The sequence below is a fragment of the Lepidochelys olivacea genome (genome assembly GCF_965140295.1).
Source record: "Lepidochelys olivacea isolate rLepOli2 genome assembly, chromosome: 7".
NCBI classification, from domain to species: Eukaryota; Metazoa; Chordata; order Testudines; family Cheloniidae; genus Lepidochelys; species Lepidochelys olivacea.
In genome coordinates this window covers 4,691,662-4,718,907 of record NC_140417.1, presented here as the reverse complement: position 1 = coordinate 4,718,907, position 27,246 = coordinate 4,691,662, and the positions used below count along the sequence as shown (strand labels likewise).

General features: G+C 45.9%; 1 protein-coding gene and 1 long non-coding RNA gene across 4 annotated transcripts in view; one reads left to right on the top strand and one right to left on the bottom strand.

Moving 5' to 3' along the window:
- The window catches only part of CEP15 (centrosomal protein 15), a 26,637-nt gene extending 18,657 nt beyond the window's left edge, over positions 1 to 7,980 (bottom strand). The window contains exons 1-3 of one of the 3 annotated variants that reach the window (XM_084632850.1): positions 7,892 to 7,980; positions 5,892 to 5,976; positions 4,284 to 4,407 (exon numbers count right to left, since the gene is read on the bottom strand). In XM_084632850.1, the coding sequence (XP_084488976.1) occupies positions 4,284 to 4,407; positions 5,892 to 5,944 (177 nt within the window). In that variant the 5' untranslated portion in view covers positions 5,945 to 5,976; positions 7,892 to 7,980. Of the gene's footprint in view, positions 1 to 4,283; positions 4,408 to 5,891; positions 5,977 to 7,742 lie in introns of all 3 variants that reach the window. The other 2 variants (XM_084632851.1, XM_084632849.1) reach the window with 2 other exon arrangements.
- LOC311523132 lies at positions 7,961 to 27,246 on the top strand. Its single transcript, XR_014712274.1, has 3 exons — positions 7,961 to 8,043; positions 16,915 to 17,014; positions 26,959 to 27,246. It is a non-coding gene; the product is annotated as an uncharacterized lncRNA (long non-coding RNA).

Sequence of the window (27,246 nt, the reverse complement as noted above, 5' to 3'; positions counted from 1 at the left end):
TAGCCGTGACATTATCGGGGATAGTGTTCTTGACGGCTTGTAGTCCATCTTTGTGTGGAATGTTGGTGTAGAGGGCTTCTACATCCATAGTGGCCAGGATGGTGTTATCAGGAAGATCACCGATGGATTGAAGTTTCCTCAGGAAGTCAGTGGTGTCTCGAAGGTAGCTGGGAGTGCTGGTAGCGTAGGGCCTGAGGAGGAAGTCTACATAGCCAGACAATCCTGCTGTCAGGGTGCTAATGCCTGAGATGATGGGGCGCCCAGGATTTCCAGGTTTATAGATCTTGGGTAGTAGATAGAATATCCCAGGTCGGAATTCCAGGGATGTGTCTGTGCGGGTTTGATCTTGTGCTTTTTCAGGAAGTTTCTTGAGCAAATGCTAAAGCAATTACAGACTCCAGCGAGAAACTGCTGAATTGGAATTCATTTGCAAATTGGATACTATTAATTTAGGCTTAAATAGAGACTGGGAGTGGCTAAGTCATTATGCAAGGTAGCCTATTTCCCCTTGTTTTTTCCTCCCCCCCCCCCCGACGTTCTGGTTAAACTTGGATTTAAACTTGGAGAGTGGTCAGTTTGGATGAGCTATTGCCAGCAGGAGAGTGAGTTTGTGTGTGTGTGTGTGTGTTCCCGGGAAAAAAAAAGGGGGTGTGTGAGAAAGCCTGGATTTGTGCTGGACATGGCCCACCTTGATTATCATGCACATTGTAGGGAGAGTGGTCACTTTGGATGAGCTATTACCAGCAGGAGAATGAGTTTGTGTGGGGGGTGTGGAGGGTTAGAAAACCTGGATTTGTGCTGGAAATGGCCCAACTTGATGATCACTTTAGATAAGCTATTACCAGCAGGACAGTGGGGTGGGAGGAGGTATTGTTTCATGATCTCTGTGTGTATCATGTCTGCTGCAGTTTCCACGGTATGCATCCGATGAAGTGAGCTGTAGCTCAGGAAAGCTCATGCTCAAATAAATTGGTTAGTCTCTAAGGTGCCACAAGTACTCCTTTTCTTTTTGCTAATACAGACTAACACGGCTTGTTACTCTGAAACCTGTCAGAAGAGAGGATACTGGGCTAGATGGACCTTTCGTCTGACCCAGTATAGCTGTTCTTATGTACATATGTGCAAGGTGGCCAAGTTAACAGTGCAGTAGTACTACTAAGTGTCTTCAGAGCTATCTCAGCACTTATTAAATACAGCACCTAAGCAAGGTGTTTAATCCAAGGCCTGAATGAACATTCTTAAACCTCACAACGCCTCCTTTAAACATGTTCGGGGGAAACATACTCTAACACAATTGTATAAAAATGCTGAATTAAATCTTTAAAATCCATTTTCTTCAAATTTCATTTTCCCCCTCTTACTCAATAAGGATTATAAAGCAAGCTAAGTTTGAAGTTTCTAGCTTCAGCCATTTTTGAGCTATGTGAGCATAAAATTTCAATTGGCAGAAAGGGAGAGCGTAAGGGGTTTTTTTTTTATGTTCACATAAAACTGAATTAATTTTATTTGCATTTCTGTTTTTTCTAAGTTTAAGCAAAAATCAACACCTCATCATGTCCGTGTATTTTTGAGTAGGCCAAATCAACAACTCCCCACATGGTAACTGTGAAATGTACAGTGCCTGGTATCAGGAACAATATTCTGAAGCTGGCACATAAATATGAACCGTTTTTTCAAGGCTCTAATATATTATTCTGCATGGATCTCTTTCCTGTTTTATTTTGTTATCAGAAAGCATCTGCAGTACTGCATGTCTGTTAAAGCTAGTATAAAATTAATATATCTAGACTTATTTATGCTGCTTTATCCTGCCAGACTATTTGTTTTGATGGTCATACATATGTTTTTATTTCTTCTATGAACACTAATGTTTTTGACACTTGAAAGAAATCATTTTGAGGAATATGATAGTAGATGGCAAATATCCTGCATAACTTCAAGACTACATATTTTTGCTATAGGTTTACATTAAATATCAATAACATTTACTATCATAATGAGCTTGTTTCAGTATGCACAAATGTAATCTGCATTTATTATGCTTGTCAACAAATAAGTGCTAATTTGAACCTTGTTTATAAAAACACATATGGAGAAGAATTATGGGGGAAATATAATGGGGGAAATTTGCCACCTCTGTACAAAGTCTGGGTATTCAGGCTCTAGATGAGTGACACACAGAGGGCTTGGGGAGGCCAAATCTACACATCAGCTGTTTCAGACCAAGGCTGGAATAGCAGCCACACCCATTCCAGAGGGTTTTGGCGTCACTGGACCCACAATCCCACCCCTATCCTATCCCCAATGTGACCTTATATGGGACCAGTGTGGAGATCCTGTCTTTAGCACATATCAGGTACACAGGCACCTTTGACTGGCAATTCTGCCTGTAGTCTCCAGTTGTGCAGCCTCTGTTTGGGACTTAAGTAGGCTGGAGGGCCTTGCAACACAGTTGAGTTTCATTCAAACTGCAGATGTGTCAAGTCTTGCCCCAGCACACACAGCTTGGCCAGAAATTTTTTCACAAAGATGAATCTTTTCACTTTCTAGAATGAAAAATTTGAGTTCTTGTCCCAATGGACACAGGAGGACATTCTGGCTGTACACGAGATAAAAATATGATTTTATTTTGTACAGCATCTTTCATACAAATGAGAGTCCAAAACACTGTGCCATATTAGACAGTAGAATTAAATAATAAGCAACAGCAAAGAGAGAGGGCATGTGCACGGAGGAAATAACCTACTTTTAAGTGATGTTCTATGAAGATATTCTTAGTAACAGACCCCCACTTTACAACGTGCTCTTGTGTTAGAGGGCAAGGGGAGACCTCTTCAGGTTCAAAATTCTAAGCTGTTGGTTCCAGCAGGGCGTATCACATGTCAGTCCCTGCAACCAAAATAAGAGCCTTCTATTGACCTAATTACCAGTTCCCCTTGAGGAAGAAGCCGAGATATATGCAGAATTTAAAAGTATACAGGAAGGTTACAGAACCCCTAACTCTGAAAAGTGCAGAATGGATGAGTAGGTGATCTGTCATAACATGTTCTAATCAAAGCAATTAAAGGGAAGTAATTTTCCCTTCTCCATAGAGGTGACAGATCCCCACCCTTGGAGACTAAAATGTTCCAGGGATGTCTTTATAAAACAAAGACACAATGTCACTGAACAAGATACTGCAACATCCAGTAGAAAAACAAGGTGAATATACCTTGAACAATAACAGTAAATATGTGTGTGCTGGACAAAGGTGATTTTAATAGGTTTTATACTCTTTTTCATTAAAAAAAGGAGGAAATGAAAAGATTTCTTTTGAACAACCCCCCCCAAAATCAGACATCTCAAAAATAAAAAGCTGCTAACTGGGAAAACTGCTAACTGGGAAAACTGCAAAAATAAAAAACTGCTAACTGGTCATCCAGAGGTACTGACTTTCTCATTTCCCTGGGGAGTGCTCGATCCCTGCTCTGCCCCAGGCCCCGCCCTCACTCCACCCCTTCTTCCAAAACCCAACCCAACTCCAATCCACCTCGCCCCGCCTCTTCCCGCCCCCTCCCCTGAGTGCGCCCCACCCTCGCTCCGCCTCTTCCTGACTCCGCCACACCACCTCCTGCTGAACAGCTGATCACCAGTGGGCGGGAAGCACTGGGGGGGAGGGGAAGAGGGAGGAGCTTATCAGCAGGGCTGCTGAGCACCCACTTTTTTTTTTTCTCTGGGGGTCAGCGCCTATTGGTCTTTCAATCAAATTTTAACTCCGGACTTGAGATTGCATCTAAGCAACAGTTTTTCATGAGTATTTGGAGAAATGTGGATTTGATGGGCAATCTCCTGGATGGATACAGAACAAAGATGGCAGAGGAAAAGACTGCTCTTGTTTCAAATGGGGCTTAGCATGATCTTAGAATTGTAAGCCTGTCTGCAAAGAAAGATTCAGTAATCAGCCTTTTAGAATCAGTTTACTTGGGATAGGTCTACACAGCAATAAAACACCCTGTCAACTGACTTGGGCTCACAGGGCTCAGGCTGCAGGACTATAAAATTGCAGTATAGCTATTCAGGCTCAGGCTGGAACCCATCAGGCTCTCATGAGAAGGGTGTGTGAAACAGTTAGTGAGGTCCCAGGTTACAAAGACTTCTTATTTAATACATTTTGCACAAGTTCCAGAATCAGGACCCTAATATTATAAAATTAACCTGAAAAACTAAGACACAAATGTTTTTAGCCTGTAATCTATGTAAAACTGCATTTCACAATGTGCCACTTGACAGTCACAGAAACTTACACTTAAAAGTGCTGCATTTCTTTTATAAGCTGCATCAGCTGCTTGTGTTTGCGACATCTTTTCAGTCTTTTTGTCTCCTAGATGATTCTCCATCTGCTGTAGCAATACCGATCTCTGAGAGAGTCTACAAAGGAAAATATTTTAATAAGTGGGCAGAACACTTTGCACAGTAGCTAGAAAATAATAACCTTTTACCTTAACCAATTCTTTTGAAATTATAGGCCTAATTATGCCTGTTTCAGTGTGGGTGTGCTGAGGGAGGAAGAAAGTACAGGCAGACCCTTCCCGCTGTGTTCCCATGCAGTGAGGCAGACATAATGCTGCAATCAGCAGTGCTCATACATGAAGGGGGCTCACAAGCACTGAGTATCTCAGATGATGTGTGGCAGGAGGGGTTGAGGTAGTATAGGCACAGCACCACCCCTGCAAGTGCTCAGAAGCCAACACTGAGAGGAGAATGAGTAATATGTTTTCTGCAAGAAACGTAGCAAGAGTCAAAGAGCTCCCTGTAGAGTCCCCAGAGACCATTATACTTCTTGCCATATGCACTCATATTCCCTCCAGATACCTCCACTCAGGTGGTACTTGTGAGCCATCCTTACATGAGCCTTAGATTTTCAGATGTCTCATTTTAAACTAACCTATAAAACTCAACCTTACCCACAAGTGCTAATCTAGATAGACTCTGTTGTCACATAAGTTAGTAAATGATGGATGTGGTATAAGATGCACGTGATCATAAAATTTTGTTTGTACTGCAGCCAGAGTACCCCACCATTCTGCGAACAGCTGAACGGAATTCACTCAATGTAGCTGCATTTACTTACACTAGACGTGAACGTGACCCATGATTTTCAGAACAATTATTCTTTGTCAGTTTTCCCAGTCTGCAGCAACAGTACTCATCCAATGAAGTGAGCTGTAGCTCACGAAAGCTTATGCTCAAATAAATTGGTTAGTCTCTAAGGTGCCACAAGTACTCCTCACCTTAACTGATCACTCTTGTTATAGTGTGTATGGTAATACCCATTGTTTCATGTACTCTGTGTGTATATATATATATCTTCCTACTGTATTTTCTACTGCATGCATCCGATGAAGTGGGTTTTAGCCCACGAAAGCTTATGCTCAAATAAATGTGTTAGTCTCTAAGGTGCCACAAGTACTCCTGTTCTTTTCACTTTACAAGCTGAGTTAACCGTGAACTGAAGATGTATTGATATTTTAGAAATCAAAATGTGAAGAAAATACTATATTGAACTGAAACCACAAGTTGAGTTTTGGATGGCAGAACTCAAGCTACTTGAGTTGGAATTTAGTCAGGATACTGAGGTTAAAGGTCAGGTCCCCAGTTCTGCAGCTCATCTGGAAGACAACAGCATTGGCAGCACTGATCTCCCTTGTGGCAGACTGGGATACTGATTCAGTAGTTTTCAAAGGAAGAGTGCCCCCTATCGAACCACCAACCCCTTGTTTCAGCACTTAAATATTCTGTGGAGGTCTCCCATCCACATACTCATCAGCCAGTCCTGCATAGTTTGAGAGCTTTGGGAAGATCATAGCACAAGTTGCTACAACACAGGCCACAATCCTGAAACAAGTACTTACATCTTGTCATGTCTTCTAGCAAGCTGAACTTCTTGTGCTAAGTAGGATGCCATCTTTGATTACTTAACTAACTGCCAACTTTACTCTATTAAAGAAAACAAAGGAAAGTTAAAATTATTCCTCCAAAGATATACATGAATACTTATCTTTTAAGTATTTAAGAATGTTGCATATTAGACAGACCTAGTTACATGCAGGGCAGCTTCCTACCTGACTAAGCAACTTTTTTTTAAAAAAAAAGTGAAATTGGAGCTGTGTACAACACTATATAGATAATAGCACTACTGGATACTTTACTTGTTCAAAACACTGTATATACACATTACTAACTCGTGCTTACATCTCCTCTTGAATCTCATTAAACCCATTTTACCTACTAGAGAATGGCGGCACAAAGGCTTGATTTTCAGCTATGCAAGCTGAATGTGCATTTACGTGCCTCTACTATAGTAAAATGCTCATGCAAACTATGCATATACAAAGACTATTTAGATTAAGACCATGAGAAAAATACTAGTTTAGAGACACTGGAAAAAAGATGCATCCCTATTTAAACATATAGATAATTTAAAACAGTCGAATTATGGTAATTCATTTTATATACATGTAATTTACTATGTTATATAAAAATGGAGTGAAATCAGCACAGTCCCTCTGCTGTATAAATCAGAGGATGAAGAATTACACAAATGGTAGAATCTAAATCTAATTGTGGGGGTTATAATGAAACACCAAAAAACAATGTCCATATTGTCTGCTCTGCATGGAGCTTAAAGCTTTCCCCCCCAAAGACTAAGGTCTATCCTATTCTGTGGTCAGTTGTTTACCAAGCTCCACCTCAAAAGAGTCTGCATTACTCTAAAGTGCTTTGGGATCCAGCAGAATGAAAGTCACTAGGTATTCATAAAACGATGAACACAACTGTGCGCAGCAGATATCTGGGGGAATAAAAATATCAAGAGTCTGAACCAGCTAGAGCAATCCCACCCCACCCTCTAAATTTGCACGCACACAATATACTGCCAATTATCCGGATAGCATGGGCAAAGCGGATGTTATTCAGACAACTCGGGGGAAGAGAGCCTTTCAGCAGCGACACCGCCACGGGCTTGTCCTCCACCTCACAAGCCTGGCCAGAGCGTGTGTGTGTGTCCACTGCTCTGTTCAGGCCTCTGTATTATCGACCCCCCCTAACGTGAGCTCACAGGTGACAAGGAAAGGATTCAGATAATGGGGAAAACGGGACTCACCCCCATAGACAAATATTTTACCATGGGGGGTGGGGCGGACGGACAGGGAGCTGTTGCCCTCCCACAGGGCAAGCCTGAAGCAGCGGCAGAATTGGCCGGACTGGAGCTGCCCCCCAGGCAAGTCACACTGTGGCTCTGCCTTTTGCAATGACTCCTGATCGACACCAAGGGCATCCTCCTTGAAGGTCCTCAGTGGATGCGGCAGGGGGAGGAGAACGGGCCAAATCACACTCTTCCCCCCCCCCCCCAGTAATAAACGTGAGGTACTGGCGGTGCTGGGGGGGGGGCACCTGCTGGCTGGGCCCAGCGCTGTCCTTGCCAACGGCCATAAACCTGGTGCCAGAGCCCCGGGCTCCTCCCCACCCAGGCACTGGAAGCCCCCAGCAGTGCTCTGCCCGCACGGGAAAACAGAGCCCCCCCCCCCTCAGGCCCAGCACCCCCATAGGGGACATCGATGGCGGGGGGGGGGGAGGGGAGGTGACACGTCGAGCGCCTCAAGGCCCAGTGGGCGGGAAAGGCGCGAGGGCGGCGCTCGCGCCCGATCAGCCGCCGGGGGCCGGGGCACGCGCACGAGCAGGGGCGAGCCCCTGGGCTTCGGCACCTGAGGCTTCGCCATCCTCCTCTGCGGCTCGACCACTGCGTGCGGGAGGAGGGGGCCCACGGGACGTACCACTCCGCGCAGGGCCGAGCGTGCCGCCCAGCAGCGCCCCCTTCGGCTCGTCCGAGCCCTGCGGCCCACTGTCCACTTACCGTCACGCGGCCGGCGCGGCACCATGGAGACGGCAGGAAAGGAGGGGGCGCCGCTCCCTGCCATTGGTCCCTTCACCTCGGTGGGCGGGCTCAGGCCCTGGGCCGGGTCAGGTGCCTCCCTGCCTTCGCCGCCGTGATTGGAGAAGAGCGGGGTCGGTAACCAATCACATGCGGAGGGCGGCCCTCGGGGCCACACGGGAACATGGGGAGGGAGGGGATTGGAAGGCGAGAAGGTCCCTGTTTCCAGCCCCGCCCCTTTGCCACGGGGGCTCTGCGGCTTCCCTCGTTATCCGGCCCCAACCGCCGGGGTCAGTCAGACCTGCGCCTCCCCCTCCCCCGAGCCTTGCCCCGTGTCAGACCCCTCCTGCCCCCCCGTCAGTCAGATCCACCCCCCCATCATTCGCTCCTGCCCCTCCCCCCACTCAGCCCTGCCCCATGTCAGACCCCTCCTGCCCCCCCGTCAGTCAGATCCACCCCCCCATCATTCGCTCCTGCCCCTCCCCCCACTCAGCCCTGCCCCATGTCAGACCCCTCCTGCCCCCCAGTCAGTCAGATCCACCCCCCCATCATTCGCTCCTGCCCCTCCCCCTCCACTCAGTCCTGTCCCCCAGTCAGACCCCTCCTGCTCCCCCAGTCAGTCAGATCCACCCCCCCATCATTCGCTCCTGCCCCTCCCCCCACTTAGCCCTGCCCCGAGTCAGACCCCTCCTGCCCCCCAGTCAGTCAGATCCACCCCCCCATCATTCGCTCCTGCCCCTCCCCCTCCACTCAGTCCTGCCCCATGTCAGACCCCTCCTGCCCCCCGTCAGTCAGATCCACCCCCCCATCATTCGCTCCTGCCCCTCCCCCTCCACTCAGTCCTGTCCCCCAGTCAGACCCCTCCTGCTCCCCCAGTCAGTCAGATCCACCCCCCCATCATTCGCTCCTGCCCCTCCCCCCACTTAGCCCTGCCCCGAGTCAGACCCCTCCTGCCCCCCAGTCAGTCAGATCCACCCCCCCATCATTCGCTCCTGCCCCTCCCCCTCCACTCAGTCCTGTCCCCCAGTCAGACCCCTCCTGCTCCCCCGTCAGTCAGATCCACCCCCTCATCATTCGCTCCTGCCCCTCCCCCCACTCAGCCCTGCCCCGAGTCAGACCCCTCCTGCCCCCCAGTCAGTCAGATCCACCTCCCCATCATTCACTCCTGCCCCTCCCCCTCCACTCAGTCCTGCCCCGTGTCAGACCCCTCCTGCCCCCCCGTCAGTCAGATCCACCCCCCCATCATTCGCTCCTGCCCCTCCCCCCACTTAGCCTTGCCCCGTGTCAGACCCCTCCTGCCCCCCCGTCAGTCAGAATCACCCCCCATCATTCGCTCCTGCCCCTCCCCCCACTCAGCCCTGCCCCGAGTCAGACCCCTCCTGCCCCCCAGTCAGTCAGATCCACCCCCCCATCATTCGCTCCTGCCCCTCCCCCCACTTAGCCTTGCCCCGAGTCAGACCCCTCCTGCCCCCCAGTCAGTCAGATCCACTCCCCCATCATTCGCTCCTGCCCCTCCCCCTCCACTCAGTCCTGTCCCCCAGTCAGACCCCTCCTGCTCCCCTGTCAGTCAGATCCACCCCCCCATCATTCGCTCCTGCCCCTCCCCCCACTTAGCCCTGCCCCGAGTCAGACCCCTCCTGCCCCCCAGTCAGTCAGATCCACCCCCCCATCATTCGCTCCTGCCCCTCCCCCCACTCAGCCCTGCCCCGAGTCAGACCCCTCCTGCCCCCCAGTCAGTCAGATCCACCTCCCCATCATTCACTCCTGCCCCTCCCCCTCCACTCAGTCCTGCCCCACAGTCAGACCCCTCCTGCCCCCCCGTCAGTCAGATCCACCCCCCCATCATTCGCTCCTGCCCCTCCCCCCACTCAGCCCTGCCCCATGTCAGACCCCTCCTGCCCCCCGTCAGTCAGATCCACCCCCATCATTCACTCCTGCCCCTCCCCCTCCACTCAGTCCTGCCCCACAGTCAGACCCCTCCTGCCCCCCCGTCAGTCAGATCCACCCCCCCATCATTCGCTCCTGCCCCTCCCCCCACTCAGTCCTGCCCCCCAGTCAGTCAGATCCACCTCCCCATCATTCACTCCTGCCCCTCCCCCTCCACTCAGTCCTGTCCCCCAGTCAGACCCCTCCTGCTCCCCAGTCAGTGAGATCCACCCCCCCATCATTCGCTCCTGCCCCATGTCAGACCCCTCCTGCCCCATGTCAGACCCCTCCTGCTCCCCAGTCAGTCAGATCCACCCCCCCATCATTCGCTCCTGCCCCATGTCAGACCCCTCCTGCCCCCCAGTCAGTCAAATCAACCCCCACTTCTCCAAGGCCCCACCCCTCTCACTCCAGCCCCCTCCCTCCGTCGCTCGATCTCCCCCACCCTCACTCACTTTCACTGGGCTGGTGCAGAGGGTTGGGGTGCAGGAGGGGATGTGGGGTGAAAGCTCTGGGAGGGGGTGTGGGTGCTGGAGGGGGCTCCAAGCTGGTTCAGGAGGTTGGGGTGCGGAAGGGTTGTGGTGTGCGGCCTCTGGTCAGGCGGCACTTACCTCGGGCGGTTCCTGAGTGGTGGCCCAGTGGGGCTAAGGCAGGCTTCCTGCCTGCTCTGGCCCCGCGCTGCTCCCAGAAGTGGCCGGCCTGTCAGGCCCCTGGGAGCGGGGAGGGCAGGGGGTCTCCGCTCGCTGCCCGTGCCCCGAGTGCTGACTCCACAACTCCCGTTGGCCAGGAACTGCGGCCAATGGGAGCTGCAGGGGCAGAGCCTGCCTCAGCCCCGCTGCGCCACTGACCGGGAGCTGCCGGAGTTAAGCAGGGTCGGGGGCTCTGTGCGCCACCTCCTCTGTGCGCTGCTCCCAGAAGCAGCCAGTATCTGTGGCAGCCTCGGGGGGGTGAGGGGGGGCTCCATGCTCTGCCCTTGCCTGCAGGCACCACCCCTGCAGCTCCCATTGGCCACAGTTCCCAGACAATGGCAGCTGTGGAGTTGGCCCTCGAGGCGCAGGCAGCGAGCGGAGACCCCTGCCTCCACCTGCTCAGGGGCCGCAGAGATGTGCTGGCCACTTCCGGGAGCAACATGGGGCCAGGGCATACAGGGAGCCTGCCTCACCCCTGCTGTGCCACCGGACTTCTAGCTGCTAAAATCTCTCAGATCGGCTTTCATAGCCTCCGGGAGATTAAGCCCGCTTCAGGGAGACTCCTGGCAAAACCGGAAGGGTTGGCAACCCCATCCCTCAGTTCTACCCCCAGTCAGTCAGATCAACTCCTCATCATTCGCTCCTGTCCTGTCCCTCCCCCTCTCCAGTGAGTCCTGCCCCTTGTCAGACCCCTCCTGCACCCTCAGTGAGACCCCTGTATCATTTATTCCTCCCCTGCCCTGGTCAGTCCTGCCCCATAGTCAGTGAGATCCACCCCTCATTCACTCCTGCCCCTGTCCTGCCTCATCCCCCAATCAGTTCGGTCCTGCCCCATAGTCATTGAAATCTACCCCCACCAATCATTCTTGCCCTCCCCTAATTAGTCAGTCCTGCCCCTCCCTCAGTCAGATCTACCCCAACTTCACTCCTGCCCCTCCCCTCCCCCACTCAGTCCTGTCTCCAAGTCAGATGGACCTGCCCTTCCTCTCCCCCCAATAGCTCAGCCTTCCTTGTAGGGTTGCCAATTTTGGTTGGATGTATTCCTGGAAATTTCACCACATGCCATAATCTTTAATGAAAGATTAATCTTTAAATCCTGGAGATTCCAGACCAGAGGTGGGCAAACTTTTTGGCCTGAGGGCCACGTCGGGGAACAGAAATTGTATCGCAGGCCATGAATGCTCTCAAAATTGGGGTTGGGGTGTGGGAGCGGTGAGGGCTCTGGTTGGGGGTGCGGGCTATGGGGTGGGGCTGGGTATGAGGAGTTTTAGGTGCAGGAGGATGCTCTGGGCTGGGACCAAGGGATTCAGAGAGCAGGAGGGGGATCAGGGCGGCAGAGTGCAGGAAGGAGTGCAGGTTCCAGCTGGGGGTGCGGACTGTGCGGTGGGGGTGGGGATGAGAGGTTTGGAGTGCAGGAGGGTGGTCTGTGCTGGGATCGAGGGCTTTGGAGAGTGGGAGGGGGATCAGGGCTGGGGTGTGGAGAGAGGCTCAGGGATGCAGGCTCCGAACGGCGCTTACCTCAAGCAGCTCCTGGAAGCAGTGTCATGTCCCTTCTCCGGCTTCTACGTGTGGAGCGGCCTCTGACCCTCAGAGCAGGGCCATGTGGCTGCTTCCACGAGCTGCGTGGTGTGGCCCCTGACCTGGTGCCCTGGAGCAGTACCATGCCGTGGCTTCCGGGAGCCGTGTGGTGCGGTCCCCAACCTGGCGCCCCGGCTGGAGTGCCGGAACAGGGCAAATCCCAGATCCCGCTCTCCAGTGGGAGCTCACAGGCCAGCTTAAAAGAGCCTCTGGCCCGCGGGCCAAAATTTGCCCACACCTGCTCCAGACCAATCTTGGAGGGTTGGCAACCTTACTTCCTTGGCAGCTTAGGATCCCTGACGTCACGAGCATGTGGCTGGAGCTTTTTTAAACATAGGTGTGGAGTCAAGTCCTGACTACCAGGGGAATGGGATTGCTTGGGGGGAGGGGCGGAGAAGGGAGACTGCAAGAGAACTTTTAAATCTCAGCAAAATTCTTCACCATGGGGCAGAGAGGCTTTAAAAGCTGCCTTAAGCCAGTCTGCTCCATCCAGCCCAAAATAGACTCTACAGCTGCTGATCCATAGAGGCTTCGCAAACTTTGTGTGCTTTGCAGTCTCAGAAGACTCTGCCTGTTCCAAAAGGGGATGGACCCCTTAAGAGCAGCATCATGTTTACAGTTATGACCCTGATCCCACAATTGGATCTACCAGTGTGGACACTTGTGCTGGGTGGAGCCTCACTGGGGCATCAGGGCCTCTGCAATACATGGATGTTCAAGCGTGTCCCCTTCCCCAAAGTGGAATCACAGACTCCACTCACTTGGCTACAATGCTATGGGAATGTCCCTCAATGATACATATTTATGTGTGAAGCACACTGTTATTTATCTACACAAGATGCCATCTTAGGTAATTCTGTATGTAACTGTTCCTATATATTATAGCCAAATTCTGAGTATGCACTTGCAACTTCCTCAATGGAGTGCGTACATCTGAGGGCAGAATTTGTCCCAAGGTGTTAAAATAATCTCTAATTAAATAGGTTTCAGAGTAACAGCCGTGTTAGTCTGTATTCGCAAAAAGAAAAGGAGTACTTGTGGCACCTTAGAGATTAACCAATTTATTTGAGCATGAGCTTTCGTGAGCTACAGCTCACTTCATTGGATGCATACTGTGGAAACTGCAGAAGACATTATATACACACAGAGACCATGAAACAATACCTCCTCCCACCCCACTGTCCTGCTGGTAATAGCTTATCTAAAGTGATCATCAAGTTGGGCCATTTCCAGCACAAATCCAGGTTTTCTCACCCTCCGACCCCCCCCCCCCCACAAACTCACTCTCCTGCTGGTAATAGCCCATCCAAAGTGACCACTCTCTTCACAATGTGTATGATAATCAAGGTGGGCCATTTCCTGCACAAATCCAGGTTCTCTCACTCCCTCACCCCCCTCCAAAAACCACACACACAAACTCACTCTCCTGCTGGTAATAGCTTATCCAAAGTGACCACTCTCCCTACAATGTACATGATAATCAACAAATGGATTTGTGCTGGAAATGGCCCACCTTGATTATCATGCACATTGTGAAGAGAGTGGTCACTTTGGATGGGCTATTACCAGCAAGAAATTGAGTTTGTGGGGGCGGGGGGGCGGAGGGTGAGAAAACCTGGATTTGTGCTGGAAATGGCCCAACTTGATGATCACTTTAGATAAGCTATTACCAGCAGGAGAGTGGGGTGGGAGGAGGTATTGTTTCATGGTCTCTGTGTATATAATGTCTTCTGCAGTTTCCACGGTATGCATCCGATGAAGTGAGCTGTAGCTCACGGAAGCTCATGCTCAAATAAATTGGTTAGTCTCTAAGGTGCCACAAGTCCTCCTTTTCTTTTTTCTAATTAAATAATTACTAAGGCTGACCCAAATTCTCTAGAATCCTAAATTTGGCTATAAGAACAAGTAAGTTTTTAAAAGACAATGTAACCCACATTTCTTCATGCATATTTTGTTTTATTTCTTGGACATAATAAAAACAACAAGACCTAATCCAACTACAGTTTAAAATCTTATTCATTTTTCATGATTGTCTGTTAGATTTATACACATTTTCAGCTGCAAGTGATTTCCAGAGTTGGTCTTTACAACTGAAACAGTTTGTATTCTTAGTGTCTTTTTATATGTTCTCTGAACCCAGTCTTTAAGATGTCTCATCACAAGCCTTTCTTACTGCAGAAGTTTTCTTTGTTAGGTCTGCTTTGGTCTCTGTCTCCTTTCTGTTCTGTTCATTCAAATTCTATTCTCTTCATTTAAGTAATTAAGTAGAAGTTCTTTAAAGCAGTTGTTAATTTACCGAAGTCTATTACAACATTATGGAAGAGGAATAGTTAGTTCTTAGTTTAAAATGTTTTTTTCATTACTGTCACTTGCAATATGGAATTAGATGAAGACCTTTTTATAGCATATTTGGAGGAGGAGGAAGGGCCTGATCAGTTCTCATTAAGTCAATGGCAAAACTCTCACTGAATTCAGTAAGGGAGCAGGATCTATCACGCCCTACAAAATCTGTGTCTTTTTCAGCTTTCAGCAATGCCAGTTCTCTCCCGTAGGTGGCAGGGATCCTTCTTTGTTGTAGTGTTCAATGAATTTAAAAAAGAATGCTGACAATAGAATTTTGGTTTAAATAAGCCCAAAATGTCTTCTAACAGAATCATAATAAATATGCCATTTATAGAAAGAAGGCAAAAATAGTTTAAATTAAGTCTGTGGAGGCAGGTCTCTTATGTTATCCAGTGCTTCAGTGTAACAACAGCAGAAACAAGATGGAAATAATAATTTCCTAATTATTACTTTGTAGTTGAGAAAAAAATTATGTCCATGTATAGCAGATCAGAATCTACTTTCATATTTAATATTTTTCTCTTTTACTTGAATTGGACTTTTACTATTCAAATACTGTTTGTGAATCAAGGAACAGGTTAGCCCATATCTAAGCTTGTCAAGAATACAAGCTTTAAATTGTGAAGCAGTTTATTGTAATGAGAGAAAAAAGAAAATGATTAGTAACAAATAGAAGTCCCAGATCCTCAGACTGTTCTGAATGGGCAGATCCTTCCACATGTAAAGAACCCCACTGAAGTCAATGAGGCTCCCACACACGGATCTACACATTCTTTAAGGCCCCAATTCAACAAATACATTAAGCACCTAACTAACTTTAAGCACATGAGGAGTCCCAGTGACTACAGCATCTGCTCAAGTACTTTCTATGTCAATGCATAAATATAGCAGATTCTTTTGAATACTGTATATTGTCTCTTGTCTAAGCTTTCAATTATGCTTCATGGAGTCACATTGCTGAACATTCAAAAGTTTTAAAAGATGTCATGACGTTCTATTTTTGAAGAAAGTTTGTCTTCTTTTCAGTTACACACATTTTTTTCCCCAAGTGAATTTAATATTTATAGGAGGTACCAGACTGACAGTCCTGAAACTGAAATCCTCCATGCATGGTCAGCAGCATTCCTAGCTTCTCCACCCATCAGTATGCCTCAGCTCTTAGGGTGAGGCGAGTCAGTCACTGGTCTCTCTGATGAGACTGCCAACAAGCGTGCAAATTGTGGGAATGGGATTTTGCTGTAGAACCACCTAATTTCACACAAGCAATGCTGAACCTATATTAGAATCAGAGGATGTATCTGAGTTGGTATTACTTTACTACAATTTGATAATTATCATTTTAATTTAATGGATCTGATGAAAATATGAAAGTTGTCAACTATGTGTCAAAGTGTGTTCATTTCTTGGATACACTGAACCTCAACAAACAGATTTACTTTTGTTTTAGGTAAATTCTTACTTGTGAAAATAAAAAAAAATTGATTAAAATAATAGATTAATTAAAAAAAAATTGGGTACTTGTAAGTTAGGCACTTACATCTATGGTAGCTCCAAGTAAGGCTCTTACATCAGTATTTACTGCCCAGCCCAGCAGACACTACTGAGTGTATATGAGCACTACTGAGCAGATATGATAGTATCATTGGAGTTTGTAGGAGCCCTTAGGCACTGCGATCCAGTCCCCACTGAAGTTGGTGGGTGCTTATATGGAATAAGGTGCTTACCTTTAGGCACCAAAGTGTGAGAATTTTGGCCATAGGTTCTCTCTCCACTCACAGTTCTGTCTTAATGTAAAAACTTAGGTTGAAAAGTGGACCATTAGAAGAGAAATTGGTTAAATTAAACACTAGATGGCACTTAAACACAACTAACAAGGGCACAGCAGTTTAAAATAATCGTAACACAAAAACAGTAAAATATTCTGTTGTAACATGCAGTTAATTATAGTCTCAAAATGATGTCTTGGATTGATATTACTAAACAAACATGTATAAAATGTAATTACAAACAAATGAAATAAATAGTGTAGGCCCATAATTGCAAGATATGTTTTTTACTTGTAATAATGGTGCATGCCTGCGTGCAGTTTATATAGCTAGTATTTTATTTTGTCAGTTTTATTAACATTTAGTGCAGTATAGTGCAGTTTTATGTGCTTTTATTTACCAGTACCAATTTATATCATGTCAGTTTTTGAAAATATTTTTTTTAATGTATTTGGATATTCAATAAGAGTTTGGCAAGGGAAGAACCACTATAAAATGAAAACCCAGTTTAAAATCTGTTTTAAATATTAATAAATATCTTGGGTACCTCTTTCACTGGGAGCTTTTCTTTTTCCTTCCTCCTTTGCCCCTTTGGGATTGTTCACTTCTGTTGCTATAGTAGTTTTTAATATCTTGTTGGCTGCCAGAAATCTATCTGTCCATATGCATTTCTAAAGTGCTGTCACTTTTTAAATGTATCCAGGCTGTGGGACAATAAGAGCCATGGAATCCTATCATACCAGCTTGTGGCCATCATCTTGGATTCTGTCAGTTCTCCCGATCATCTGTTGGAGTTGATGAAGGTATGTAGCAATTCAGCAACCTGGACAAGGACTGGCCCAAGGTTAAATGGATTATGTTGCAGTTTCTGACCAATAATAAGCAGGAGGCTGCAGTACTTTACAACAAGGGCTGTGGATGCAAGGAATGCCTATGTAAGCATGCTTCAAGTGCAGGAGCAGAGTAATGAGGAAACAAATCCAGGAGGTGCAAGAACTGAATCCTTGCACCTGCACTTGCCCCTTGCTTTCCATCACACAAGGAGCCATAACCTGGCACTTAATCTAAATGCTGGGAGGGTTCGCATCACATTACATTCAAGGTTAAGAATACTTGGCATTTTGTTTCAAGTAGAGATGTATCATTATATTAAGAAAAGAGAAATTCAGGCAGAACGTTAGGAAGATCTTTGACAGTGAAATTTTTTATGCTGCGTAATAGTCTCCCAAGAGTGGCTGGGAAATATGAACTAGGCTGGACAAAGCGCAAGACAACCTATTGTCAGGCCAATTCTGTATTGTCAAGGGGGTGTAATATGTGGCCTAGCAATACTTTCTATCTTTTATTTCTATGAAGTAGCTAGCTCTGTTTGGGGACTGAATGCAACCCCTGAGTAATAACAGTAGGCCCATTCAGTCTTTAAAAGAAGACTAAAAATCTGTAGGCCTCGGTTGAATTTAACAAACGTACAGGTAGTAAAATGTTTTACAAGTAATTATAGAAAGTATTTACAGTAATTAGCTTGGATTTAATCACTTCTCAGCAGGTTAGGACTGTAAATTACAGATTTATTTCAAATTCCTGTTGCCTGTTTCCCCTAACCTGATCATAGGAAACATAATACATACAAAATACTTGGAAATTCTCCATTCTCTATTCATATTTTGAAGCATGCGGGATGGTGGTGATACTTAGCATGCATCTTGCAAATAATGTTCACTTTAGCACTGTGGGCTAAATATGCTTACATTATGCCTGTGAGTAATTAGTTTCATTGCATCCTGCAAGAGTAGCCACATGAATAAGACAAGCAGAAGTGACCCTTTGATTAAAATTGCCCACAAACTTCGTTGATGCTTTGGTCTATTTTTTGTTTGAGAATGCTAATATGCTCACATACACTTTGAATAACTACATTAAGACCCAGATTTTAATATGCATGATGGGTAAGGTACTACTCCATTCATAGAATAGGATTATACCCATCATGAGTAAGAGTATCACAGTCTGGCCCAAGAGTAACATTTAACCATTATGGAATTATGACACACACAAACAGAAAGTACTTGGTATTTTTAAAATATGCAAATATGTGGCTATTCTGCTGTCCAATGTTAATAGCTTGACTTTTACTGTAAGTGGGTCTAGAAAAAATAACATTTTCACAATTCTGGTGTGATCTAGTTCTAAGCAGAATTCTCAGCTACTTCAGCTTCCATCTCTAGTTTATTACCAGCTATTACCAGCAGGAGAGTGAGTTTGTGTGTGTATGGGGGTGGGGGGGATCTGAGAAAACCTGGATTTGTGCAGGAAATAGCCCAACTTGATTATCATGCACATTGTGTGGAGAGTTGTCACTTTGGATGGGCTATCACCAGCAGGAGAGTGAATTTGTGTGGGGGGGTGAGAAAACCTGGATTTGTGCTGGAAATGGCCCACCTGATGATCACTTTAGATAAGCTATTACCAGCAGGACAGTGGGGTGGGAGGAGGTATTGTTTCATATTCTCTGTGTATATATAAAGTCTGCTGCAGTTTCCACGGTATGCATCCGATGAAGTGAGCTGTAGCTCACGAAAGCTCATGCTCAAATAAATTGGTTAGTCTCTAAGGTGCCACAAGTACTCCTTTTCTTTTTGCGAATACAGACTAACACGGCTGTTACTCTGAAACCTGTCATCTCTAGTTTCTTATCTGTACAATCCTGACCAGGAATGCTCTCTATTTCAGATGTCAATTTAGTTTTTGAATGTTTTTATTAGGAATTTCTTCAATCACTGAGAGAAATTACAGAGGCAACAGAGTTTCTCTTGTTGCATAACACATTGACAACAAAAGTAACTGAACTTGCAAAAAAAGTCAGCCTCCAATAAACCTTTTCACGAGGTTGTTCTCATGAGAGTTCAGTTTTTCATTTTAACCAAAAAATGCCTCGTTTTAAAGGCAGGTCGATCAATCTTCCTAGAAAAGTTTAATAAATGACTTTTCCCCTTACCAAACTTAGTCTTTTGTTGAACTATTTGAGTTCCCATTAAAGCTTCACAAAAATGTGCCTTCTATTATATTTCCTCTAATAGATTGCTCAGACTTATACCTATAATAAATTTGTCAGTTTAGCTTCATTGAATTCTGGACTCCTAGATCCTGCCACAGCAGATTATAAATCTAAGCATTTCTAAGCCCTTTCAAGTATCTTTACCCCTTCTTTAAACACACTTTATGTACTCAGCAATTCAGTAGAAATAACCTGTCAGAGTGATTCTTCTGAGTTACTTCTTTCTGAGATAGTCTAGTGGTTTGAGCAGGGGAACTGGAAAACCTGGGTTCTGTTCCTACCTCTGCCGCTAGCTGCATAGCCAGGGCCAAATCATTTATGCCAGCATTTTTAAAAGTTTCTTCTAATTGGAGATGCCCAACTTGAGACACTGAAGCAATTAAATAACTTTAAGGCTCTGGACCTATCTCCCATTGATTAAGACAAAGAGCAAAAACCAAACCCACAACATCTCACTTATAGTATGTCCCAGTATTAATTTCAGGCACCTACTACCTTTATGAATCACCCCCGATGTATGTCCTCTTCTCTTCCTTTTAAGTCTGCCTCTAGATTGTAAGCTCTTCAGGACAAAGACTTTACCTTTATCATTTGACTGTACATCAATATGCCCATTTATAGGACTATGTAAGTAATATATGGCAATATAATACAGCAAAAATACACATTGTATGACAAAGAATTCTGTCGTGTTGTATTGTAGGTAGGAGCAGGGAGAAGAGAGTCAAGTGTGGCTTTAATAAGAGATAGTGTTTTATTAAACCTAGTCTGCACAATTTCCAAGTGTAGTGAATCCTACAGATAATGCTTTCAGTGCCTTATAATCTCCTCTCTTTTAGCTTTAGAAACACTTGAAAAGCCCAGTGAGCTCTAACCGTACATTTTAACTGGAGGACACAGTGGACTCCCTGAACCTCTCTGCCTGCTGAGAGAATTATTTTCTTGGCTCTCTGTTAGCCTACAATATGCTTCTTTTTAGTAATTCAATGTAGGCTTGATTTTTCTTCCTTATTCTCTTTGATTCCAACCTTGGCCTAGTTCTTCTGCTTGTTCTCCTTGACCATGGATTGGACCATTTCCTTCTTGTTGGCTTTAATTCAGGCTTCTCTCTCTCTCTCTCTTTTTTATTTTTTGCCTATAGTTTGGCTTTTTTTTTTCTCTCTCTTTGACTTTATTTTGCTTGTTTCTCTTTTTCTGGGTTTAAAACAAATTACTAAAGAAAAAACAAAAAAAAAGATTTTCTTTCAGCCTGGCTGGGCCATGCATGCACTATATAACAGGCCTGTCTCCTCCTGGTTCTCAGCTCTGTAATTGGTTTGCAGCTATGTTATCTTGGTTGCAACTGTTCAGCAGGAGTCTCCCTGGACTGCTTTAACTTTTCTGCGTATCAAGCAGTGCTTTGTGGCAGCTGGCCCACAGTCCTTTAGAAGAGTTGGTCAGCTGACCTCACATGTGGCAGACCCTTATGACTGATGGTGGGAATGATAGTATCATTGCAGTGAATATTTTAATAAACTAACAGCCTTTGAAACAACTTGAAAGCTAGAGTTCAAATTTACCTGACTTTTTGTGCCTCCAGCTATGAAGAGAGATTGAGAGGAACAATCAACAACAACTCACATAACATAGAACTTTTACCGTCAGCTTTGATTTACCTGCCAAGTCAGCCTGCTTGTGGCTGACACAGATGCAATGTAGGTGCATTTTATATATATATATATATATATATATATATATATATGTTCTATTCAAACACAGGAAGTAGAATGGGCTTGCTGTTGTTGTTTTTACTGTGTGGTGAAAGTTCATTTTGGCTGCACGGAATGTCTAATGTAAACTAGTGTTTGCTCTGATGGCAATATGAGCTTTATATTACAAAGTCCGACATTACATTACTTGTGGTTGGCTGTTTCTCTGAACCTCTGCTCATAGCCGAAGGCACAGAAAGGCAGGTAAATTTAAGTTGTCTTTCAAATGCTGTCAGTTTAAACTATTAAAACAACAGGAAGTTGTAACAATATTCTCAGATTGCCCAGGTGGATATATAAGACCTCCTTGTATAGTAGCTCTGTAAGTGATGAGAGATATGTACAGTGTTGTAGAACCAAGGCCCTAACATAGCTGGATAGACCATTAGTACCTCTCCTGATAACATCGGGGTCAAGGCATGGTGTTCTTGAGATTTATGTTTCACTCCAGAGATGACCTAGTCCTGGTGATTTTCTTTGCAAAAATGAAGCAATCACCTCATTAAGGGAACATTATGATAAAAAAATTCTAAATGATGAGAAAACTACAATCCTTAGGAGTATTCATTTATTGTCCATTAAACAGTATTAGAGAGAGAATTGAGCAACAAATGACCAGATCCTTCACTCACAGTGTTAATGGGGCAGAGTTCCACAGAAGTTTATGGAACTTCTTCAATTTACATCAGCTGAGGATTTGCCCAAAAGTTTTTAGCTAAAAAATTAATTGTAGTTGAAGAAAGTGAAATGACACCCGCTTATATAGGCTACCAAGGAATCTGGATTTAAAATGTGGGATTGTAATATAATTCAAAGTAGTTAGTAATATGCACTGAACTTCATATTCAGGAGATAGGTTGTCTCTCTATGGGTGACTAATGTCTCAGAGTAATTTATGATATCATTTAAAGTCATGTATGCCTAATTAAAATGCTATATATCCAGTCCCAACTAAAATATATAGCTCATGAATTTTATCTACTTTGAATTGAATTAGATTGTTATATTTAGGTTCTCTTGAAGGGAAAATTATCTCTGGCATAAAGGAGGCACAGACAACTAAAGGAAAGGGCTACCAAGTTCCTGGTCATGTACAAGGAGAGATACTGTGGTTTCTGCTCATAAGTGGTGCCACAGAGAGTGGTCAAAAATTCAGCAAAGCAACCTGGTGGTAACAAGATGCCACCACAAAATGTAACCCTGAATGTAATTCACCTATTTACGTAATCATTACTTTTTAATAAAGTGATCAAGTTAAAAATATAATTTAAATGTAATTCTGATAACAAAAGGACATTTCTAATTTACCCTAGAAATGTCACCTGACTATTTATCATGTATTCCTGAAAAATAATCTGATTAGCTTTTGACAAGTCTCCCATTAGAGCTATGGCATGGAATTGTGAACTATAGACTCATTTAAAGTTAGGAAGGGGAAGAAGAACACAAAGGAGTCAAGAGTCCATTATATATAAAGAATAGGGTGTATGTGTGTGTATATATTTAAATAAAAAGCAAATTAAATTCATTTGGTTTAATATAGTTGGAATTGCAAAACTCAAGTAATATCTATGCAGATAGTCATCCCTACTAGAACTAAGTTGAGCCACTAGGAACCTTCTTTATAGGACTGTAGCGACAGTTCCCTCAGCTTCAATCAATCGGCCAACTCCACCTTTCCAGGGTGCCCCTTCACTTTTGCCCTTTTGGTGTGTCTCTGTGGATACGTCTACATTGCAGCCGGGAGCATGCTCAGGTTAGCCACATGCGTACAAACCCACCTGGACCTCCTGGTATATACTTGGGTAAGCCACCACCCATACTACCCCCCAGCTACACTGTGTTCTTTAGAACGCTAGCTTTAGCAGAGCTAGTGTGTCTATCTTCCGAAGCTGGGAAGCATGCTCCCACCTGTAGTGTAGACTGTGTGTGTTAACCATTGAAAGCAGTGTACCACACTGGGCCCTGATCCTGCAATATGCTTGGCACAGGAGGCCCTCTGCACCTGTGAAGAGCCCTACTCAGTGGGCGTCTGCACAGCTGCAGAGTTCCACCATTAGAGAGGTCATTGTGGGATCAGAACCTTCCTTTCCCCTGGCCAGGAGAACCCCAATAATGAGGAACATAAATTGGAAGATAACAAGTAAATATTTGGCAGTTTCCCACTCCTCAATGGACAGCTGCAGTGCTGCGTTCCTAGCATCAGGTGGTGCAGTGGAAAGGTATAAATAGCAGCACTTGCGCCAACTACTGCTGTATCTAAAGGAAATGGAGAACAAACAAAGGAGAAAATAAATACTCCCCCTGAGATAAGAGTGCTCAGGTCTCTACTCTTTGTAATGGAAGGACAGAGGGAAATCAGCACAGCAGGGTACACTTTGGCCCGAGTTCCCTTTAGTGCTTTCCCCTTGAGGTGCGTGTCTTGCCCGCAGCAATGGAGGGCTCCATCACAAGTAGGGAATGTAACTGAAAAGTAATGTGAATCCTCAAAAGGAACCTGAGGTACCCACCTTTCTGTGAAAATGCAATAATCCCTGAAGATACCATGAAGGAGCACAGAAGGCAAGGACTGACTGAGTCACCTCTTTCATTAAACAGATCAGTATGAGGATGACTCACTATAACATTCTCACGGGTTGGCGAAATGATTCTCTGAGAAACCTTGATATTCTTTCACCATAGAAGGCACGTTTTCCACTAAGGGACCATGTATTTGCTAAGTCCAAATGAGCTCTGATAAAGCAAGAGGATTTCTTTCTTTCTTTCTTTCTTTCTTTCTTTCTTTCTTTCTTTCTTTCTTTCTTTCTTTCTTTCTTTCTTTCTTTCTTTCTTTCTTTCTTTCTTTCTTTCTTTCTTTCTTTCTTCTGATTTTTATTTTGCTTATGTGTGTTTGGCACGATATGAGGAAATACCCTAGTATAAGAATCATCCTTGAGCACTGGCAATTTATGATCTCATTGGCATGTTCTCCTTCGCTCCTTGAAATAATCTGTGTTTGATGATTGCTCGGTGACAAAATACATTTACTTTTAGGAAAGCAATGTGATTAGTTTTTGGTAAACAACTCTGAAATGATACTCAGAAAAAAAAGTATCTAGGAGTCATGAGATTTAGATAGAAAAATATTGTAACTGGGGGAAAAAACCTGTTTACTTTGGGGGAAAATCCTAAAGGGTAATTGTATTACTGGCTGTCTGCTAGTTCAAAATGTCTGAGTGATTAGCAAACTAAACTTAATGTAAATACTAAAATTATATGTAATGATTTTCATTTTAAGGTCTGAAAATGCTTTACAAAGGTGAGTATTATCTCCATTTTTAGATGCAAAAAATGAGGTACCAAGTGGTTGGGAAAAAGACAGGTACCTTTTCCGTAACTGGTGTTCTTCAAGATGTGTTGCTCATGTCCATTCCATTGTCGATATGTGCACTCGCCACGTGCACCGATGCCAGAAGTTTGTCCCTCAGCAATATCCGTAGGAGACCGGCTCTGGCACTGTCTGGAGTGGCGCCTGTGTGGTACAGTATAAGGAGTGTTGCCGGCTCCCCCCACCCTCAGTTCCTTCTTGCTGGAAACTCCGACAGTGGGGAAGGAGGGTGGGTTGTGGAATGGACATGAACAACACATCTTGAAGAACACCAGTTACAGGAAAGGTAACGGTCTTTTCTTCTTCGAGTACTTGCTCACATCCATTCCATATTAGGTGACTCCCAAGCAGAACCCCTGGAGGTGGATAGAAGTTCACGGACGTGTAGATTGCAACACAGCTCTGCCAAACCCAGTGTTGTCTCTGGCCTGCTGAGTGATGGCATAATGAGCGATAAATGTGTGGAGAGGACCACACTGCAGCTCTACAGATGGCCTGGATAGGGATGTGGACCAGGAAGGCCGCTGAAGACGCCTGCGCTCCCATTGAGTGGGCTCTGACAATCGGCCATGGCGGAACCCCCACCAGGTCATAACAGGTCCTTATGCAAGAGGTGATCCCATTGGAAATCCCCTGCAAGGACACCAGATGACCCTTCATCCTAGCCTCTGTAGTGATGCAGAGTTGAATTGATTTTTGGAAAGGCTTGGTACATTCTAAGTAGAAAGCCAAGGCCCTCCAGACATTCAGGGCATGAAGACACCTCTCCTCACTGGTCTTGTGCAGTTTGGGACAGAACACCAGGAGGAAGATGTCCTGGTTCATATGGAAGGTGGAGACCATCTTTGGCAGGAAGGCTGGGTGGGGCCACAACTCATGAGGAACTTCTTCCACTGCACCCAGTTGTAGTAACCCCTTTACCTCCTGTGCAGGTGGGAATAGGGGGTAGAAAGGATCTGGAGGGTATAACCCTGTTTCACTGTGCTGAGGACCCATTGGTCCGAGGTTATAGCCATCTAGGCGGGGAGGAAGAGGGAGAGGCAGTTGGAGAACACATGGAAGGATGGATCCAGGGAATAGTCTGGTAGGTCGCCCTCAAGTGCACCCTCAAAAGGACCATTTGGTCCCCTGCTTATTACGGTTGAGCCCAACTGGGAAAAAGGTGGAGGCGGGTGGCTGGGATGGCGCTTGTAGCCCTTTGCTCATTTGTGGGGCTGGTTCTGCTGAGGCTGGCTCCCCTGGCCTTGTGGCTGCTGCAGTTTGAATCGCTTATGCGCTAGGGCTGTGACGTAGAGACCCAGGGTTTTTAGGTTGGTGCGGGAGTCCTTGAGGAAAGGTAAATGGCTCTCTGTTTGCTCTGCAAATAGGCCCTAGCCATCGAAGGGCAGGTTCTACAATGACTGCTGGGCCTCAGTGGACAACCCAGATAGGAGCAGCCAAAAGACTCGTTCCATGGAGATAGCAGAAGCCATGGTGCGGTCAGCATCTGATGCTGCCTGGAGGCCCACCCTGGCCTTGGTCATGCCCTCATCGAGGATCTCTCGGAACTCCTTCTTGGAAGCCTCAGAGAGCGACCCTTCAAACTTGGCCATGGCTTGCCACATATTGAAGTCATATTGGCCAAGGAGGGCTTGGTGGTTGGCCACTCTCAGTGGAAGGCTGGAAGACGAATAAATCTTATGTTCAAAGAGATCCAACCTCCTTGAGTCTTTAGTTTTGGGGGTGGCCCCGGGTTGTCCCTGCCTCTCCTTGTGGTTAACCGCCTCAACCACAAGGGAATTGAGGGCAGGGTGACAGTATCGGTACTCATGTCCTTTGGTTGGCACGAAGTACTTACATTCGGCCCTTTTAGAGGTAGGGGGCAGGGAAGAGGGGGTCTGCCAAGGGCATTAGTGATCTTAGAAACCCCTTCATGAAGGGGCCACCCTGGTGGGAGTTGAGGAGCAGAGGACATCAAACAGAGAGCCTGAGGGCTCTTCCAATTCCTCTGCCTGAAGCCCCAGGTTAGAAGCGACCCTCTTCAAAAGTTTCTGGTGCTCCTTGGCATCATCCTGAAGAACTGGGTGAGGGGGACTCATGATAGCCTCTTCTGGCAATGACAAGGACAATGGCGGTGCCGCGGGACCCTCCACATCCATGGGTGGGTCCAGCAGCTTGCTTCCCTGGGTCTTCCTGGACCTGTTGGACCCTGAAGTCTCCAGCATTGAAGGGGGATGGGATACTGAGGCCGCTGGCCTCTCTGAGGCTCCGGACACCAATTGGGCAGCCTCAGAAGGCTGGGTGAACCCCCAAGAGTTTCATGGGGCCGGCCATTCCACTTGGGGCAATGGGACAGGTTTTGGTGCTGATAATGTAGTTGGCCCCATTGGTGCCGGGGCTTGTCCCCCAGTCAGGGAACCTAGTTTTGCTCAAAATAGGTATTAGTCTTATAAGAATGCATTTAGCGTAGATTTTGTGAAATAACTAAGTCGGTACATGCATTAATCTCACTTGTAATGTCTGAATTCCATGCTATAACAAAATAGTCAGTTTTGCTTTATAACTTTGAAAATGTTTGCTCTGAACTTGTGAACCCAGGCGTGGGAATTGTCCCTCCCCTGCTTATCCAGAAGGAGTATCAAAATCAGATGGGCCATAAGGAATATCGCAATACAAAGGCTTGGTTAATGGCCCTACCGCACCTTGGAAATGCTATGTGCAACGAAGCTCATCCTGTGGACTTGGAAGCTGAATGAAGGAAATGAAACAAAGTCACAGGAAAATTTTCCATCTCTCATCACTGTTTGAACTCTGACAGGGCCAGAGACTTTAATCTGAAGCCAGAGATCCCCAGGGGTTACCCCTGAGTCTGCCCTGAAAGACACT